Source organism: Cyprinodon tularosa, unplaced genomic scaffold (assembly GCF_016077235.1).
Source record: "Cyprinodon tularosa strain WSP-4 unplaced genomic scaffold, ASM1607723v1 ctg542, whole genome shotgun sequence".
In the NCBI taxonomy this organism is placed as follows: domain Eukaryota; kingdom Metazoa; phylum Chordata; class Actinopteri; order Cyprinodontiformes; family Cyprinodontidae; genus Cyprinodon; species Cyprinodon tularosa.
Genome location: NW_024039277.1, coordinates 262841 through 283501, shown reverse-complemented (window position 1 = coordinate 283501; position 20661 = coordinate 262841). Strand labels below are relative to the sequence as shown.

Sequence of the window (20661 nt, the reverse complement as noted above, 5' to 3'; positions counted from 1 at the left end):
CTGTCTAATATTATAATTTGTTAGATTATCTCAAACAGCAAAGTGTGTCAAGAACCAAAACAATACCTTTTCACAATATTTCACTATAGCTCCTCTAAAGCAGCTATAGACAGTCATGCTTAATGTCTTAAGTGTTGCGTTTTAGTTAAACAAGCCATTCAGTCTTATTGGATTTCCCACAGTTCAATCACTGCACATATTCAGATATGTTTGTGGAATAAAAAAAAAGGATAATAAACACTAAAGGTGCTTAAATAAAAAAAAACATTATTTAAGATTTAGCTGTAAACCTGTATTCAACCTTAGAACATCAGATGTTGCACTTAATGTGAAAATTTTTTTCGTACTCCTGTAAAGGCTGTGTTTTTAGGAAAAAAGACCGTCAAGACTTATTATGTCTTTTCTTAACCTTGAATTTTGACTGTAGGAAAAATCTACATCGGAAACAAAAAGGAGATTGCAGAAGGCCGAATCCCTGAACTCAACACATACATGAAGGTAATCACATTTAATTTCATGTAAAGTGCTTTTATTTAGTTCAAAGGAATGGGAATGTTGGCACACTCACAGTTTTCTGCAGCATGTGGTGCAGAAACCTACATCTTAGTGGGCAGAATGATGCTGTAGGTGGATAAGCACCGACTCAGATATTTCAGCAGTAGTTTGGAGAAGGAGCTCAAAGTGTAGGCGTTTCTGCTCTCTTCTCTTTGCTCTGCCCTGTGCCCACATCACGTCTGACTGACTTTGGTTGTGGGACTTTTGACATGTTTCGATGTTGCTCCATTGCTTGAAACATGATCAGGTTCTGTTTCTCCCACTCACTTACTTCTCTTTCCTCCTTTTTCTACTTAAACCAACGTTGCTCTCACTTCTCACACCCTATCTCCTCCATTTTTATTCACTTCCCCCCAGTATTTGATTTTCTCCAGCCTGTTTCTTATTGAAGTTTTCTGCCTTTCCAACTGTCAATAAACCTTCCTGACATTTCTAGACATTAATTGACTGCCACTATGATCTCCATCGAGTCATTATGCACCGAGTATAGTGAGGTTTCCTGACCAATGCTGGCAGAAATGTCCAAAGCTGATGTTCTTGTTACATTGGAAGAGCCATGACAGTAATGGCCTTTGCTTCTCTACCTTTTATTTATGTAAAAAGATGATTTTACTTCAAGAGTGAAGTAAATCTTTTAATTTAGCTTGGCCTGAGAGCTGAATTTTGTATGGTATTTGTGCATTCATGCAAGATCAAATGCCCTTATCGCACACTTTGCAGAGCAGCAGAAGGTGTGACTGAGGGCTTTAAGGTTAAGTAAAGGCATCTGACGACACTCAGTGTAGCTAAACTGAAAAATTGCTTTCTTCTTGCAGCTCTTTAATCATGCTTACAGACAGGACAAGCACGATAAACATGCCCAAGATCCATCTCTCCATGTCATCTCCTGCACCATCCTACCATCACTTGTGAACACGAAGCCAAAAGACTGAGGATAAACTGACTTCTGACCCAGAGAGAGTTTTTCAAAATAAAATCCAAAGCCTCAAACCTTAATTGCTTTACTTTTATGCTAGGACTGGGTAAAACTAATTGAACTTTATCGATCTCACATTGGAGAAATATACCTCTGCATTTAACCCATCACCTTGGGGAGCAGTGGGCTGCCATCGTGGGGCTCCTTGGGAGCAATCAGGGGTAAAGGGTGTTGCTCAGAGACCCAGAGTGGCAGTCTTTGGAAATGGGGCTCAAATTCAGAACCTGGCAGTAGCCAGATCGATATGTTTTGAACTGAATTGAGTTCTACTTTATCAATCTGGGATGGCTGTCGTTCAGTCTTTTCCTGAGAGGGGCGTTTAGTACAGTACTTTCAGCTGACTGGATGAAGTGCCAGCTAGTGCCTGCCTTCCATAATACGCTGTCAGCCATTCGTAGCAGCAAATGGTGATGTTTCATTGGAGTAAGCTGATAAATCAAACCTTTTCCAAATCCTGTTGAAAGAAAAGCTCTCCCATCTACAAATGCACAAAGTGTTTCTCTTTTCTCCTTTATTAAACGAGAAATTGTCGCATTTCTACCTAAAAACCAATCAATTTCGGTATTGACAAGGGAGTCCTCCTGCGTAGCCATGTTTGTAATGCAAGGCCCTTTTGACTGTCATCATTCCCACATGTCCTGCCCCAAAAAGCATTGCTGGCATCTCACTGGTCCGCCTCGCTGGTTGTTACGAGATGCATTAGCAGGAGTCTTTCAAGATGTATTTGTTGTGAGACTGAAAACTCAGATTTCGCAACAATCTAGGGAAAAATGGCATAAAATAATCTTCAACCACTTCAGCCACTATGTTTTCTACAAGAATATTACATGGGTGCAAACTGCGGATAAAAATGTGAACATCACCTCAATTCTGAGATCACAAACAAAAAAAGCTGAAATGAAAACAGTAACTGATATTAAGATGATTAAATAATCATTTCACATAGTGACTATTAAGATTATTTGGAATACTTTTTATTTAGTTAAAATTCTCTTCCACTTATTGTTCATTCATAGAGGTGCTGTCTGCGTAGATCCTTCCATTGTAAATACTAGTTAACGGCTACTATTGTTGATTACTTTGTCCATATTGTCTCCTATGTTTTTTCTTTTTTAAATCTTTATTATTCAATCCTTCCAGTACCCCAACCTCACTCCCTCTTCTTCTCCTCAGAGGTTACTTGGTCTTCCAACATGGCTTTTACTAGACGAGAGTCTCAGGATGTTCTTCTACCAGATAGAGCAGGACAGCAACCATGAGCCAAGGGCGCTGAGACGTCTTCGTCCTCCGACGCGCAAAGTGTAAGTCCCACAGCTAATAAACTGCAAGCACTTATAGAGCACACATACAGTATCTGAGGAAAAGGGGATGGGACCATATCCTGATGGTCAAGCAAGTTTATAAAGCTCAGTGCACCACTAGTGTGTAGATAATAGTTTTAGTCTACATTGGAGGCTAAAACATGTTCATCTACTGTGTTAATCTTTTCTGATGTTAGAGAGAAAAGCCATTTGTTCTGACCAGATAAAATAAGCCATTTATATGGAGTGGGACTAAAACAGCGCTCGTCATCACTTGAACTGATTATGTTGGTTATTGAGTCCCTTATCCTCTAAATGTGAAATATTTAGTCAAACGAAACAGCTGAAAAAGCTTTTTACAAGTCTAATTTTAATACATCCAATAGCATAGAGCTCAACACATTAGGTTTAAATAGACATGCATGTTTAACAGTTACATTTCTTTCTGAATTGTTTTGTTGGTGCTTGGATATTATTTGTGTCTCATACAATATTTTACTGTTAGCATTTTTTATAAAATTTTGATAACAAGTTTTTTTTTTGTCACAGCTTGCTCCTAATAGTTAAATATTTGTTTATATTCACAAGATTGATTAATCCTAGGATTTAGAAGGGATTTAGATACTTTAGATACTGATTTATAAATCATAGTGAAGTGGATGTCTCTCTTAAAACTGGTCAGGAATCACAGTTATTATTGCTTACTATCATAAAAAGCATTATTCAAAACAATGGATTTAATGGATCATGGATCATGTTTCATGACAGCACTTAAAGGTATTAAAGGGGATTTTTTTTCAGAAATGAACTGTCCAGAAACATTTAAAATGAATTAATTGACGGGTGCCAGTCTTGCACTTATGGTTCCCGCCAAAAGATTATATTCATAAACTCTGGCTGTGGTGGTGCCTTGGTAACACTAGCCAATCTGCTTTGCCCATTGTCGAAAGTCGATTGGCTACTTGTTTGTCAATTAAACGTTATGCATATGTTTTGCCATGACAGTTGGATTTAGGCACCAAACGTAACTCATACACTGCTAGTAGTCCGCCATTACGCCGAAGCACGCCATTACACCTGTACTCCTATGCTTGTTTACTGCTGTGGCTTTTTTTTTTTTTTTTTTAGCTATTTGTTCACTCTTTTGTGCAAACTGCAGCATCAATGGCCTAAAACAATTCTGACAAACAAATATTTTTGAAACCTATGGGGTAATTAGCAAGATGGTTAGCATTAGCTATAAGGCTAGAATTTTTCTGAAATACAAAATTAGTGGCAGAGCAGCAGTACAGAAGTTTTGCGAAGGAGGGAGCACTGATGATATCATACAATCCAAAAATACACAAACATTTGCTGGACATATTTTCCACCACAGAATCCTCTTTCATACCTTTAGGTTGTGCTTTGATCTGTAACAGATAAGGTAGAACAAGGTTTGCCTTTTACAGATTTTCAAAGAATCTTAACAACATGTTGTTGTCTAATTAGAGAACAAATGAATTACTCGAACTATGACAGAGTTCCTGTGATGAGCTTCTCAGGAATATGTAAAAAAAAAACAAAAAGTATCAAGAGTTAAAAGGGTGGAAATAGTAGATGCAGGAAACGGAACCAACATGGACAGTCAGTGGGGAAATGTCAGTTTGCAACACGATTTCATGACAAATTGTGTAAATGCAGCTGGATGTCAGCTTTTAGCCAGACATCCGATGCCTGAGTCACAGCTACGCTGGAACGATTATGACTGCATTTAGTTCAATGTAGTTGAAACTGCATCCCTAAAATAGTCTTATCAGTCATATGTCTTTTACTGGAACTGTGTGAACTTTTTTAATTTGTATTAGATTTTTTTGTGTTTGGAAGGTTTCTTAAAGTCCACTCTTTTTTCAGTTATATACTTTAAGTTTTGTTGCCTTTGTAGATTTTGACAAATTATATACTCTGTAGGTTTAGTCTTACTTTTCTTTGGTGATGCTTTTGTTAAACTTCTTCCATATATTCTTCGATCTGTAATCCTTTGTCTGCTATATTTAATTTAGTTCTTGTTCCAGATGAATTGTCTGTTTTTTTATTAATGTTCTTTAATTAGGCCACCTATACTCCAGATTTAGACCACTCTATGATATCAATAGCCTCTAACAATGTTGCAAGGCAAGTTTCTTTTTATATATAGCACTTTTCAGTGGTAAGACAATTCAAAGGAAGAATATGTTGCAGTGACATAAAGGCAATACAAATAATTAAAGAGAATAAAGATAATTAATTAAAATAAGATTAATATATTAAAAGAAAAGTTAAAGTGAACAAAATCGGTTTTTCAAGGTCCTGCTTAGACATCAGTCCTTTGATTCTGGAGATGTTCTTTAGGTCATAGAAGGCTGACTTTGTTTCTGTCTTTATGTTTGCCTGATTGGTGGTTTCTAGTTGTTTTAACTGAAGCTGTGTGCTAACTTTTAATTGCTCTTCATGTTTTGCAGTAGAGCTATAGCTCAGACCGAATGGATAAAAAACATTTTCATTCAATTAATTTCTTTTGGATTTAGGTCTGACTGTATAATGATGGTTTAGACCAAATAACATTTATGTTCAGAAAAGGTCTATTCAAAGTCCAGATCTAAACCATCATCACACAGCCAGAGCTAAAAAGAGTGGTTTAGATCAAAGAACATTTATCTAAACCACTCTATTTTAGCTCTGGCTCTATAATGGTTATTGTCCTTCTGAAAGGTGTCTACCCAAGTCTTAGGTCTTTAACGGGATTTTATCCAAGAGGATGTTCAGTCTAGGGGAAAATGACTGAAGACCCCTGTCCTACAGTAGACTTTTTCCCTATTGAGTCTCTTACCATTTTTAGTATTTTTATCCACTCTGACCAACTTTCATATCAAACATTATGCTGCCCCTGCCATGTTTTATCATGCATTTGTTTTGGTCCCACCATCTTCCTCATGTTTAGATACATAGTTATTAACAGGACTGCTTATGGCCTACTTCTTTCCGCTTTCTTATAAACAGCAGATTTAATAGGTTAAACTAGTTAGTTAAACAGTTCTTCACCTGGTTTGTAGATCTCTGCGGGTCCTTGGCTGCATCTCTGACTAACGACTCTTGTCTAGCTTCTCAGTTGAAGTTATTGTCTGGGTAGGTTTTTATCTGACCATACTCTTTCTATTTCAGAAGACTAAAGAGTCTTTAAACTCCCTCTGTGAGCTGTGGGCTACATTCCCGGATTTTTATGGCATTGCTTTTTCTATTTTGGTCTCAAATAAACCTTTGAGTTCCTCAAAGAACAGCTTAATTTATATTGAGATTAAATTACACTCTGGTGGAGCCTGTATTGACGATTGTAGCTTAAAGAAATTGAAATGCAGTTGGAATGAATTGGTTTGCATGTCCTATGTATTTGACTACATCACACTCATCTAAGAAGCAAAGGAAACAACGCAACTAAAGCTACACAAAAACAATGCTGAAAACACAGCTTCCTCATTCTAAACAGGTTTTCATTGGCTTATATTTTTGTGGTCCAGCTATTTGTAGAATATATGGGGAAGGTGACGCTCACTCAACAGGAAATTTTGCATAAGTTAGATTTTTTGCACTCTTTCGTTCCTACTTTGTATTTAAACCAGTTCAAAATATCATAACCCCTGTTAATTGGAAATTTAAAGAAACTGACATTTCCGCTTTTGAATCTCTTTGTGAGAGTCTCTTACTGAATCTGAATCCATTTCTTATGTTTGATGTTCTCATCAACTCTTCAGAACAGAACTTCTTGAGGTAAATGGGACATTTACTTTAAACTGTCAACAAAACATAGCATGCATGTTTAGACAACTACAGTAAAGGCATTTTTCGATTGAAATGGTAATATTTTACTTGGACACTTATCTTTTGATAAAACTTAAGTGACTCTAACTAAATACATTTTGTTTTTGCATAAGAACAATTTTCGATGATTTAGATGTCTGGTATAGTACGTGCAAACCAGTAGTTTATCATAGTGATCCATTAATTGGAGGTAAGACATTTAGATGGAAGTAAGAGCACTGCTTAAAATGGCTTTAGACCAAAATCATGGAGTTTTGCCAAATTCCAAACCAGTGGCTGGTTGGAACCCATGAAGTCTTAACAAAAAACCATGTGGTATAAAATTATTTGGCACAGGTTTATTAATGGCATCGTTAAACTTTGAAATTTAGATTTGTTTCATATTAATGATGAAATCGTATAAACCAATAAATTAAATGCATGCTTAGTTAAGTGTTTAAACTAGAAACTTATCTACATTTTCTGTCAATAATTTATACAGAATGGTTACTGTTTTTCACAGACAAGAGTCTCAATTAATTACTTTTGATACATTTGGAAAACCTGGTGTCAAAACAACAAGATGAGCCTTGTGATGGCTCGTCTTTGGTTGTCTATATGTTAGGAAGAAAGAAACACATCTCTTGACTGCAAAACACATATTTCAGGACATATGTCAGAGCTGTGGATAACAGACCAATGGCATAAATGTCTAATCCATTCCACTATCCTGACCAAAAAAACACAGATTATGTCTTCCTCTTGCTATAATTGGTGAATTATTTTTGGAAAGTGGCTTGATCACCTGCAGGCAGCATTCACTTCCATGACTTTTTATCTGCTTCTGTTTGCTTTTTAGGAAAACAGTCAAATCACCAAAGATGGACCTCTTCTCCTCCCCCAGGGCAGAGGTACGTGTAGTTGCATATTTTGTTGTTGCTTTGGTTACGATCACCTCCCACAGAGTTACAACCTCATGGTGAAACAACCACGCAAAATGCACTTAATCAACCTGAAACATACTGTATTATCCTGTTAGCAGCACCCCTGGCTACAATGCAACTTGTGGTTTTCTCTCACATGCAGAATTTGATAGTCCTAGCAACATTAAAACATCACACTAAATAATTCATACACTGTGCCTATGTGGTACCGCATGCACATTTTAAACAACATTTTCCCTCTTAATTTAACACATTTTTTATTTTAAAGGTTGACTTCTTCAGCAGTTCTCAATATTTTCTGCATGGGTCTGCAGGATATTTTCCCTTGGACACTGGCAGGAGTTTTAATTGTTTTTTTTTCCATCTTTGGTTCAAGTATTTTAAAAGGGGTGTTCATATTAATTTACTTCTTTAAAACATTAAGTCAAAGCATGACGCTTAGGTAGATAGGAAATAAAGAATCAAAATTTTCTTAATAACATTGTTAATGGCTTTACTTTTACTTTTTAAATGCCCTTGAATGTTTATAGGGACAATGTTGGAATTTTTTAGATGTAGTTTTGCCATCAATATTCTACTTGCAGTGTATAACTCTCTCAGGGGAATTTAGCATAAATTCAGATCAGCTGGACTTTGTGTAATTTGTTTGAGGATTCATCCACTCCAGTGAAATTGTTTTTAAAATTCAAAGAGAGAAAAAATGAACTGAAAAGGAACTATTTGTGGTTGTTGTTCATTGGTATTTTTTATTTTTTTTAATTACTATAAAATAAATGTGGTGTGTCCCAAAATGTTTGCACAGAGCTATGAAAAAAAATATATTGCCTCAAAATAGTATCCAAAAAAGGAGACATGAAAATAACTTGTCCTGGGAAGAGTTATAAGTCCTTTGATAAATGGATATTATGATTGTGAAATGCAATTTTCATAATCTATTCCACTGGGACCTTGTTGACCTCTTCAAATGATGTTTTGCTTCATTTATTTCCTGTGTTTTCTTTCTCCTTTTAATATTATATATTGCTTTATCTCTATCACCTCCCCCCAAATAAGATCCCTGTTAATTTTTTTCCTTCTATTTTCACCACTCATATAGAAGTTTTTTCTTCTTAGTGTCAAAAAACGCACTGCATGAAAAGTGAGATTTTCGTCCCCGTAAACCCCCGTAAACTCCCGCAGATCTGCCTGATTTTCGTCAGTTTCCGACAATTTGCAACCCGTGCTTGTCCGCGTTTGTCGTGCCACAAATTGTCGGAAACGGACTCTGACGTATGTGGAGAGCGATCAGCTGTACTAATGGCCCTAATTAGCATATGAATGCAGCAAACCCGCGCGGCTGGCCAGGTCTGGCTTGAATAACCTTCTCAGTATTGGCTGAAACCACTATTCTCAAACAAGTGAAATCGCTCGTGATTGGCAGCAAAACCACACGTGGCCACGCCAGGCTTTAATTTTCTTACTGAGTATTGGACGGAACCGCTTCCTTTTAAACAAGTAAAGTCGCTCGTGATTGGTTGGCATATATATATATATATATTTACATATATATTTATTCATATATATATTTATTCATTCATATATATATATATATATATTCATATATTTATTCATTCATATATTTATTCATTCATATGCTGTGTATTTATGTTATCCTACACTACTACACAATTATTATGCTACCATCAAGGACATGAATGAATTTATACAGGAAATGAAGATTTGCCAGGAAGCTGTTTATGCAAAGAAAGAGCTTTATTAAAACACACCCAACTATATACAACGCATATCCAAACACATGCGTATCTAAAAATTACAACTCCGTGAACCTTCCGTTTGCTTCCTCGGGGTTGGAGGTAACAGGCAGCATTCCCTCCGAGGCAGGTCCGATGTGCAGACGCCTACTGTGCGTGGCCCTGTACTTCGGCATCGCTTCTAACCGGGACTGCAGCTTAACACAGAGTTCAGTGAGATCCGGCCTACGAAATGGCGGCGACCGTACAATCCATCCAGAGACACCGCCGACGACGCCATCTTCTTCGTCGGACATGAGGTCGACGGTGGCGGACTTACAGAGTTCCACTTCCTCATCTGATAGCACACTCTGCCTCGCCTTCAGCAGCTGAAAAAAAAACAATGAATCAGCGCACTGCATATGGACACAACACATCTATCAATGCACCTGAAAAATAGTCACCAAATAAAGTCTTACTCTCTTTCTTCTGGCCTGACTCCGAGCAGATAGCCTGGCGGCCTCCGCAAGCAGCGTGCTGGCTAGCAGCGTGTATCTGAAGCTCCTGCATACCGTCTCATAATACGTCTTACAGGCAGCTGGAAAACAATTAAATGAGAGTGGTATGAATAAAAAAAAAAAATCAAACGCAAGTCACAGTAACAAGGAAGGAGAAAACATTAAAACAAGTCACTTACACACAATGTCGTCTTTATCAACATCGTGCAAATCCGAGCAAATAGGAGGTCACCGCCTCATTGTGAGGCGACTGTAGTCTGTGAAAAACAAAAAAAAAGTACAGCTATGGTCGGTATCCATCCGTATCCATGTCCTTTTACCGCATATTCTTTAAACCTTACCCCTGCTCCGGTTCATAGCGCCTGCAATTAGTTTCCGAGTTGTTAAGACGGCATATTGCTTCCTGTGAATCACAAAAAATACACTTTAATAAAGCTTTAGGCTAGGCTGCTTACCTAGCTAGGCTAGGTTGTCTTTAGCTTGCCTAGCTAAGCTAGGCTGCTTTTAGCATAGCTACCAGTAATCGAACATATATTTACCGCTAGCGTGGCGTTGTTCACCCGTCTTGTCTTCCTCGAGTTCGTATATCCTGCAAAGTTGCTCGACTGCAGAGCCGCCATCTTGTCCTCTATGGACTACAACCCGGAGCGCATCGAATTCTCCAGCTGAGTGAGGCGTTCATTCATGTCGGCAGTATGTTGGGCAAGCTGACGAGACAGTCCGCTGATAGCAATCAGCAGTTTCTTCTCGTCAGTCTGCGGGCTGGCCGAAAGTTGTGGACTAAGAGCAGTTGGAGGCGAGTTGAACGCGAGACGTCGTGCAGACGTTGTTCACGTAACAACAAAATACAAACACGGTAAATGGAGATGAAGTTCTTCTAAGTGTAGTAACACAAACATGTCTGCTAATATGCTGGTCTCGCGAGAAGTCGTAGTGCACAAAAGCTCACACGTGATTGGACGATGGGGCCGAAGGCTCATCAGGCTCCTCCAATCACATACGACGTCATTGTTATACGGAAGGACTCGCGAGAAGAGCTCGCGTCGCTCCATTCTGGAAGGTGGCGGTAATGCATCTATAAATTGTTTGCAATTGCAATTGTTTGTCTCCATAAGATTGAATTTGAGCAGGTGGACATTAGAGATAATAAATGCAACAACAAGTTTTTGAATCAATATTCTATAAATAATATGTACCCAGGAAGAACAAAAAGCACAGCTCTCTAACAAAATTTTAAGAAATCTATGATAGTCAAAATTAGGACAAATTATTTGAAATTCCCAATTCCTCCTAAATATAAAGAATTACAATTTAAAATAATAAATAACATACACTATATTGCCAAAAGTATTTGCTCACCTGCCTTGACTCACATATGAGCTTAAGTGACATCCCGTTCCTAATCCATAGGGTTCAATATGACGTCGGTCCACCCTTTGCAGCTAGAACAGCTTCAACTCTTCTGGGAAGGCTGTCCACAAGGTTTAGGAGTGTGTTTATGGGAATTTTTGACCATTCTTCCAGAAGCGCATTTGTGAGGTCGCACACTGATGTTGGACGAGAAGGCCTGGCTCTCAGTCTCCGCTCTAATTCATCCCAAAGGTGTTCTATCGGGTTGAGGTCAGGACTCTGTGCAGGCCAGTCAAGTTCATCCACACCAGACTCTGTCATCCATGTCTTTATGGACCTTGCTTTGTGCACTGGTGCACAGTCATGTTGGAAGAGGAAGGGGCCAGCTCCAAACTGTTCCCACAAAGTTGGGAGCATGGAATTGTCCAAAATGTCTTGGTATGCTGAAGCATTCAGAGTTCCTTTCACTGGAACTAAGGGGCCAAGCCCAGCTCCTGAAAAACAACCCCACACCATAATCCCCCCTCCACCAAACTTTACACTTGGCACAATGCAGTCAGACAAGTACCGTTCTCCTGGCAACCGCCAAACCCAGACCCGTCCATCAGATTGCCAGATGGAGAAGCGCGATTCGTCACTCCAGAGAACGCGTCTCCACTGCTCTAGAGTCCAGTGGCGGCGTGCTTTACACCACCGCATCCGACGCTTTGCATTGCACTTGGTGATGTATGGCTTGGATGCAGCTGCTCGACCATGGAAACCCATTCCATGAAGCTCTCTGCGCACTGTTCTTGAGCTAATCTGAAGGCCACATGAAGTTTGGAGGTCTGTAGTGATTGACTCTGCAGAAAGTTGGCGACCTCTTCGCACTATGCGCGTCAGCATCCGCTGACCCCGCTCCGTCAGTTTACGTGGCCTACCACTTCGTGGCTGAGTTGCTGTCGTTCCCAAACACTTCCATTTTCTTATAATACAGCTGACAGTTGACTGTGGAATATTTAGGAGCGAGGAAATTTCACGACTGGATTTGTTGCACAGATGGCATCCTATCACAGTTCCACGCTGGAATTCACTGAGCTCCTGAGAGCGACCCATTCTTTCACAAATGTTTGTAAAAACAGTCTGCATGCCTAGGTGCTTGAATTTATACACCTGTGGCCATGGAAGTGATTGGAACACCTGATTCCAATAATTTGGATGGGTGAGCAAATACTTTTGGCAATATAGTGTATATCCTTCAAATGAGTTTTTAAGAGAGAGATTTAAGTTTAATGTTGAGAATTGTGGCTTTTGTACAACTCAATTGGAAACAACTAAACATCTTTTTTATGAATGTAAAGAAGTATTAAACTTATGGGATCAACTTCGAACCTTTCTGTCTTCTAAAACAATAAATTTAGATTTTATTTCCTGGCAAAACATTCAATTCGGTTTATCCATTAAAGAAAAAATTTTTTGAATTTTTAATCAATATTCTAATAATTGTAACAAAGTATTATATCCATAAATGTCGCTATGCAAAATGCTCCCTCTCAATCTCTGCTCTCAAAAATGAACTTTCCCTTTTCAAAAGATGTCTGAGAAAGATGCAGAATTTAAATGCAATTAAATTGTTTGAGTTAATTGAAGAATTTCAGTTGGTAGTCCCCACTGATTAATTTACTTTAACTACTATTATTATTTTATTTATTTTTATTTATTTTATTTTATACTTTGTTCCAGCCTGTGCATTTAATTTTATTTTTCAAAAGCAGGAGTTGTGATATTTCTTCTTGTATTGAAATATTTGTTATTGACTTGTTGTTTGAGATTGTTATTGTTTTCTTATATATTCAATAACAAAAAAAAAAAAAAAGTGGAAATCTAAAAAAAAAAATTAACCATTACAGCCAACTGATTCTGATTAAAACTGATTTTTGAAGTAAATTATTTTGTGTATTTTCTTTTACATAACATTTGCATACACAGTAATCTAGCGTACTTTAATTAAATAAATCAATTCAAGCTAAAATGTAAGAGTCTATAATTAGGCTATACTGGGCCTGATCTATTTCTACCATCTATTTGGAGGATATTTATTGCCACACTTTGGGCCACTTAAAACCAATTTAGCATGTTGACCTATGACCTTATGACCACAGTGTACCAATCTTCTGATGGCTACTTCCAACAGGATAATGCGCCATGTTATAAAGTGAATCATCTCAGAATCATTTCTTGAAACTTTTCCACTTAAGTAATTGTGAATTGAGCATATTGACAGACAACATTTTATTTTTTATCTTAAATGCAAATTTAAAAAAAAATAATTACTGCTCTAAATGTATTGCTCTGTCAGCTAAAGATCTGTTTTGGTCTCTATACTTTAATTAAATAAATCAATTCAAGCTAAAATGTAAGAGGCTATACCTGATCTCTTTGTATCAGAGATTTTCTTACCCAGGGTTGCAGGGGGGGTAAAACCCCCCCTGCAACCCTGGTTTGCATTTGTATAGCTCACAGCATGTTCATTTACATGTTAAAGCCTCCCCTAGAATTCCATGGGGGGGAGGCATGGGGGGAACACTGCCTAAGAAATTCCACGTCAATTTCTGACAATTTACGGGAGTTTACGGCAAGGCCTGCAAATTGCCGTAAACTGCCGCTAACCTGAAGTTCCACGACAATCTACAGTGCCGTATATTGACGAAAATCCCACTTTTCATGCAGTGACGTCTCTTTCCTTCTCTGCCTTCTTCTCCTCCCAGTTATATCCTATCATTATCATTCTATCCATGACAGACTGCTTCATTGCAGCAGTCATTTACCTCTTAACTGCATGAGTTTGTCTGTTTGTGCTGCTATCAAGGATTTACTGTATGATGAAGCCTGTTAATTAGGCTCTATACAATCTTGTACATATCAATTTTGAATAGGAAGTCCAATATTGCTTCTAAGGTTATGACAGGTATCTGCTTCTTAATTTTGAAATTTACATACAGTAGTAGCCATTCAAAATTTCCCCACTTTCCTTGATGGGCCCTTGGCTGGTCCCCTAAGGTTCCTTTTTTTAAACATATATCTTTGTACTAAAATATTCTTTCTGTCATGATTTGTGGACATTAAGATCTAAAGATAAGCACATTCACTTGGTCAGGCCCTTCAGTGAAAGGGTGGAGTCAGAGTAAATAAATATGGAAGTCCAGGAGAAGCAGGTGGTCACTCCAGTGGCTGGAAGTTGGAGGGGATTCAGCTGGGAGTTGGAGTAAAGTGGGCTGCCATTCGGCTGGTGTTTGACTGGGAAGGGCTGCTACTGTAATACAATTAAATAGCACCCATTTAACAAATTTATATATAACCTTTTGCATGAATCTATGAACTGAAGTGTTGAACTGGACTTAACAAACAGTAAAATCCTCACATGGGTAAAAGATGCAAACTTAACTCAGTGACTAAAGGTTAATTTGAGACCTTTTTTGGTCATGGCAGCATCATGCTGTGGGCCTTCATTCCTGTTGTCTACAACAGACATGTCCAAAGTTGGTCCTTGAGGGCCACTTTCCTAAAGATTTTTAATATTTATTGGCTTTAGCACAGCTGATTCAGGTGACTGCAGTTCAGCAAAAACCTGTTAATCCGCCATCAATGGCAATAAGCTGTGCTGAAGTAGGGAAAACTCTAAAACCTGCAGGACAGCGACCCTCGAGGACAGATTTTGCACATGCCTGGTCTACTGGATGGAGTTCCATACGTGGCAAAAACTGTCAAAGGCTGCATATGAGTAGAAGCCGGATTTTAGGTCCACTTAGCACCAGTCACATTAGTAAACACCTGTGCAAAGCTGAAAAACTTTCCATATTTTTCTTTCCTTGCTTAGTGCTGTCAGTGGGTGCTCAGTATTTCCACTTATGTAAGTGGCTTTGTCTGCAAGGTTTATAACCTACATTGTGAGTGCATGTCTGCAGGTGAATTGTTTTTCAGCTCTTGATCTATCTGTGCTTTATCCCCTCACACAAGCATTTAACTTTTCTAACCTTGTTCTGCACAAATGAAACATGGGACTATAAAACACACATTCTATATATTCTTTTACTGCACACTGAAACAATCTTTAATCGCCAAACTTCATTTCCCTGCCTTCTATCTGTCTTCTTACCCTCTCTCCCACACAGCAGTAAAACACCGATGCACTCCACTCATGAAGCTGCCAGCCTACTCAACATTTATTTTAGCTCTGTCTTTTTCTCTCTGGAACAGTGAGTGATCCGCTTTGTGTTTTTGGGCTTTGCTCTATTTGTGTGTGTGTCTGTTTCCAGTGTTTGAAAGAGGTTCTTAAGCTCCATCCATGCATTGATCAGTGACTGGTCTGAGCCCTGTGGACAACAGGAGAATACAGGCAGTCGTATCAGTGGAGTGCTACTATTTTCCACAGTAACTCTTCCCACTCCACCATGAATTAGTTAAGGTTTTGCCCCAAACAACATGATGAGTAACTGTTGTTAGCTGTGCTACTATGAGCTTTAAACAAGGTCAATCAGACAAGCCGCTGGCGTGATTTTCAAAGATGTTTGAAAAGCCAATGGCAAGGTTTATCCAGTGAGAAAAAATAGCACAAGTGAACATAAAAGCATCTAAATTGATGTGAGAAAAAAGATAAATAGATCAAAAAACCTTATTGCACCAGTTTCATGAGGCACAGTTACGCTTAAGAAAAATGTTTACTCCTTTTAGCTATCAACTATAATGACTGAATAGACTTCAAAACATTTGGAAGTTTGCCCAAAAGTATTTTCTTACAGATTTGCGGTTAATTATTGAAAGAAAGTAGTTATATATATTTTTTTATATTATGTAACAATGCAAATGTGCATATCTTGCTCATTTTCATTTTAGAGATAAATCATCTGAGCAGCATGAATAACTTTGTGTATGATTATATAACGTTTCTTGTCAAGGTGAATCGTTTTGATTTTTGAAATCCTCTGTCTTCAATTTTAAAGTTGGAAATATATATACTTTTATATAATTCACCAAAAATACTCTCTCATTACCTACATCAGAGTATTAGGACAATTGCATATGAAAGGGGAAAAAACGCAGTAAATTTCCGCCAATAAACGTAGAAATCTAAAATTAACAGTTTAGAAATGTTGACGATTAAAGGCAGACCTTTTTGACATTTGAACTAAGATGTCTTAAATATGCAAGAATAAAAATCTGAAATCTATCAGAAATAAAGGAAAAGTTGGCTGAGATTTCTGATCAGATATGTCTGATGTATATTATTTTAGTAGCAGGCTACATTCATGACGTGCATTTCTGGCTATTTCTGGCTAAACTTCAAACTGGCTCTTTTTCTGTATGAGAAGCACTTATCCTGGGTGCAGACTTGCCGTGAAAATCAACTAATTCACATTTGTTATTGCAGCATGAGAACAACTTCTTGATTCACCCATGTAGCTTCTTCCTCACAGTCTCAGATGGATCCCATCTGAGGCATTCATGACCAGTCGGGAGAAGTAATTCTCATGCATGTAATAGAAGCTGACTTAACCCCAAAAAATATGGATCTTGTTTAAACCATCAGGAATTGGCTTTTATTAGTAGGTAAAACCTGAATATATTAGCGTTCCATCACAACTCTGTATTGCTTCTCCTAACACACCATGACTCAAACAATGTATTAGGGCATGGCATTATAAACCACAAACCAGCAAACTTCCTACAATTCTTTACTGTGGGAGGCAATTATTGTGTTTTGAACTATATTATGCAGGGGGTCTATATAAAAACATTTTGCATTTAATGTAAACTAATTAAGCCACTGACATAAACTGTCATAATGTTCTGCATGATTTGAGTCTAATATATTTGCGCATAAATCTGTGTCTGAAACTTTTACTTCTAACTGGATACTTGGAACACTACCAGTGAAAATATATGCATTGAGCAGAAATCATTACAAGCTGGTTGCATTCGTCACTTTATTGCAATTACTCTTTATTGGTTCTATTAAGTTTTATGACATAAATTATAGTTGCACTGTAAGACCATGCCATATTTTATTGCAATTAAGTAAGTGAAGAAAATAAATTAAATTCAAATAGAAGAACTCTTTCATACGTATAGTTTAAGTGACATGTTTTGCTTCATGTATGATCATCAATTGCTACAGACGGAGATGCCACTGAGACGCCCTACAATAAAATAAAGACAATAAAAACACAGAAGTTTAAAAGGATAACATGATGGAACACAAATAAGAAATTTGTAGAGAATCAGATGATATATGAAGACAGTAAATTGCTTTGTCACATCATATTTAGTGTTTGAATTGGATTTAGTGACCTCATATGCGTTTTCACATCATCTGAAAATGACTCCATCCTAAAGGGTGCACACTGTGATGAAACACTGCAAAGAACCATTTATTAAAAATAGCGGCCCTGGATTCATGCAGCAAGAACACGTGTGTCTGTGTTGTCCTTTGGGTGATTGTAATCTCAGTGGATTGTTAATCCAACCTGCTCCCTCTTTCCCCAGCTTCATTAATCTGCCACCGGTATGTGTCTCATTTTCTTCTGACACACATTCACACACTTCCTCTTGTGCACAGTCAGGGAATCAAACAAACAAATGAAAATTGGTTATGTTCTGATAAAATAATCCTTAAATTGTTGAGATGTCAACTCTGATTTACAATGTAATCTTTTTTGGGATTTAGCTATATATTTTGTCAAATCATATACATTTTCTACACTCTTGCATATAAGTTTTTCAGCTGAATCCAGTTTACATATGAGGTCCCTTGCATGTACAAAGACACATGCAGACCTGCTAATGCATTGGACTGCTTCTGTGTTGCAATTACAGGTTATAAAGAGGCAGAGAGTATCCTCCATATACATGTCAACATATCTGAACTATGAATTTAAATTGGTATATATATATATCTGTCTCCTACTATTGAGCCACTGAAAAAACCAAGGAGCGTAAAAACTTTGCAAAACTGCATTTCTTGTGTCTCAATGGATAATTTCAATGTTCCTATTGCAGTTAGTGGTGTCTCATTGCATTGTAAATCAGGGCTGTCTTGTCTTTTTTCTTTTTTTTATGCACAATTTCAATTACAATCATCAAATCAAGTAGACAAGCAACTTGAAATAAGTCTGTCCCCTCCAAAAAAAAAAAAATAATAATATATATATATATATATTGGGGGAGCACGGTGCCGCCGTGGCTCCCTGCCCCCATCTGCTGGGTTTCAAGGACCAGCCCTGGAGCTGACGGCTCGGCTCTGCTGCACCCCCCCCCCCCCATATCAACAATTTCAGTGAGTGAGTGCTTGTTGCTATGATGCGTCTTTGCTCAGCAGCTTGGCTCGTTTTAAACCAACCAATCAGCGCACAGCTCATCTAAATATTCATGAGCATACCATAAAAGGAAGAAAACCTGTTCTTTTATTCTAGGGCTTATAACCAGGCTTGTATTAGGGCTCATAGAAAAGAAAATATGCCATTTTCAACCCTACCAATGTTCCACACCCTATTCAGAGACCTTAAGGACCAACACCAAATACCCTATAGAATCATTCTATGACCCCTTTAATATAAGAAAATAGAAAAGCCAAGAAATTCTATAATAATGAAAATAGTTTCAGGTTTCCAGAATATCTGCAAAGATGTTGTGGTGGCCAATTCTCAGGGGCACTGCTTTCAGAAGTTGAGACACTGACTTTGACTGGTTTTGACAGGTCAAATGATCAAAATGCCAGAGGCTGCTCCAAGTCGTATATATCCTGTGTATCCTTTTATCATTTCATAGACAATAGTCCTTTCTCTTCTTTCCAAACTCTTCATGGTGAAAGTCTCATTTGAAATAAGCAATCAAATTGCTTTACATTTTAAATATTTGGTGTCTTTTGCATGCCAGAACTAAGGAAATGAAGGCTGGAGATGGTCACCAATGACCTTCCTGTTTGAAACAGGAAGTTTATTGGTCACAAATTACCTCTTGTCCAAAAAATAGAAAGCTCATTGATTTTCTATTTAAATACCTTTTAGTTTCTTTATAAATAATAATTTAGAGCAAGTATAAAACATTTTTTAATGTTAATAAAATAGCATTTCATAAACTGTCAAGGTCTGGGTTCTTCTGGGAGATCCACTTTTCCCCCAAAAAGTCCTTTTTCCTTCATTTTCCTAATTAAAATTAAACTGAATATCTACTAAATAAAGAAACCAGCAAAGTTAATTTTAGATTGTAAGATATTAGTACTTTCACCATACTGTACATGTAAAACTGCTGAGATGGAGAGAGAAACAGCATAAATTTAATATGTGGTCTCTAACATTAATTCATATTGTAAAACAACACAATTAAAGATGATAGACATTCTGTACGGTGGGACATAACCTGCAAAAAATTGATCTAAAATTGAAATATAGAATCTCTGAATGACTGGATTAAAATAGAATATAATTTTTCTAAAAAGCCTCTATCTATAGTATAAGCTAAACCTTTTTTCAAATTTAAAAAAACATATTTTCTATCCCTCTTATGTCCTTACTTTTACTTTGGCAGCCACTGAGGAGTTGTAAAAAAAACAACAAAAAAAACAGTAATGCCTCCTTTTCTTTTCAGAAAGTTTTGGAATGCAGCACCTTCACAACTCCTCAGTGTGAAGCAACCAATATAAAAACAAGGAGGATTTGTATGCCTCCTGCAGCAAAGTAGCTCTGCATAACTTTTACTCTTCTTATTACCCACCATCTTTTTCCTCCTACTCCTCCTCCTCCTCTTCACCTCCCTCCCACTGCTTTAACCGCTCTTTGTTCTTTTTCAGTCATGGTTGTAATTCTCTCTGCAATTTCTCTATTTAATGCTGCTACTTGTTTCTTTTTTTAGCCAAATTCTTTTTTCTTCCCTTTCAGTCGTATAACCTCAACCTCAGCAGATTTAACAAAAATGTATCCATATGAAACAGTTTTTCAGCTAAATTGTGCTCAAATACTAGCATGGTGCTGAAAATACAGAAGTAGTTTGCTTGGTTAATTTTAAGGCTTTACAGTATATTTGCATGTTTGTATGTGAAAGGCTGAACATATTCTGTTTGCTTAAGGGCTCTTTTGATTTAAAACATGGTAATGAGTCTGGTGAGCTCTAATTTACATGCAAATTCACTCTGACAGGCTTTTATTTTGCACTCTCATGATAATCTGAAAGGTTAAGAGACGACCGACCCTCATAAAAATATACTCTCACACCGTCTGTTCATCACCGTAAGACGCTTTCTCCTATTCCCATATTTGCTCATAACCTGCACAGTCTTTGTGTTCAAAATATGTTGAAAATATGCATTATTTTAACTGCAGACCATCCTGATGTTGTATAAAATCCTCAACTTCCTAACAGGAGATATATATCTGTGTCTAAGTAACACCAAGTTACTGCTTTTTAAAACAAATTATTTTACAAGTTTGGATGGAGTATTACTGT

The 20661-nt window shown here is 37.4% G+C and overlaps 2 protein-coding genes across 2 annotated transcripts in view; one reads left to right on the top strand and one right to left on the bottom strand.

Annotated features, from left to right (window-relative positions):
* ncf4 (neutrophil cytosolic factor 4) overlaps positions 1 to 20661 on the top strand; it is a 51223-nt gene that overhangs the window by 14606 nt on the left and 15956 nt on the right. The window contains exons 4-6 of the mRNA XM_038304802.1: positions 428 to 498; positions 2705 to 2832; positions 7502 to 7553. Coding sequence (XP_038160730.1) covers positions 428 to 498; positions 2705 to 2832; positions 7502 to 7553 — 251 coding nt within the window. The remainder of the gene's footprint in view (positions 1 to 427; positions 499 to 2704; positions 2833 to 7501; positions 7554 to 20661) is intronic.
* pvalb7 (parvalbumin 7) overlaps positions 1 to 20661 on the bottom strand; it is a 51928-nt gene that overhangs the window by 30815 nt on the left and 452 nt on the right. The window lies entirely within an intron of this gene.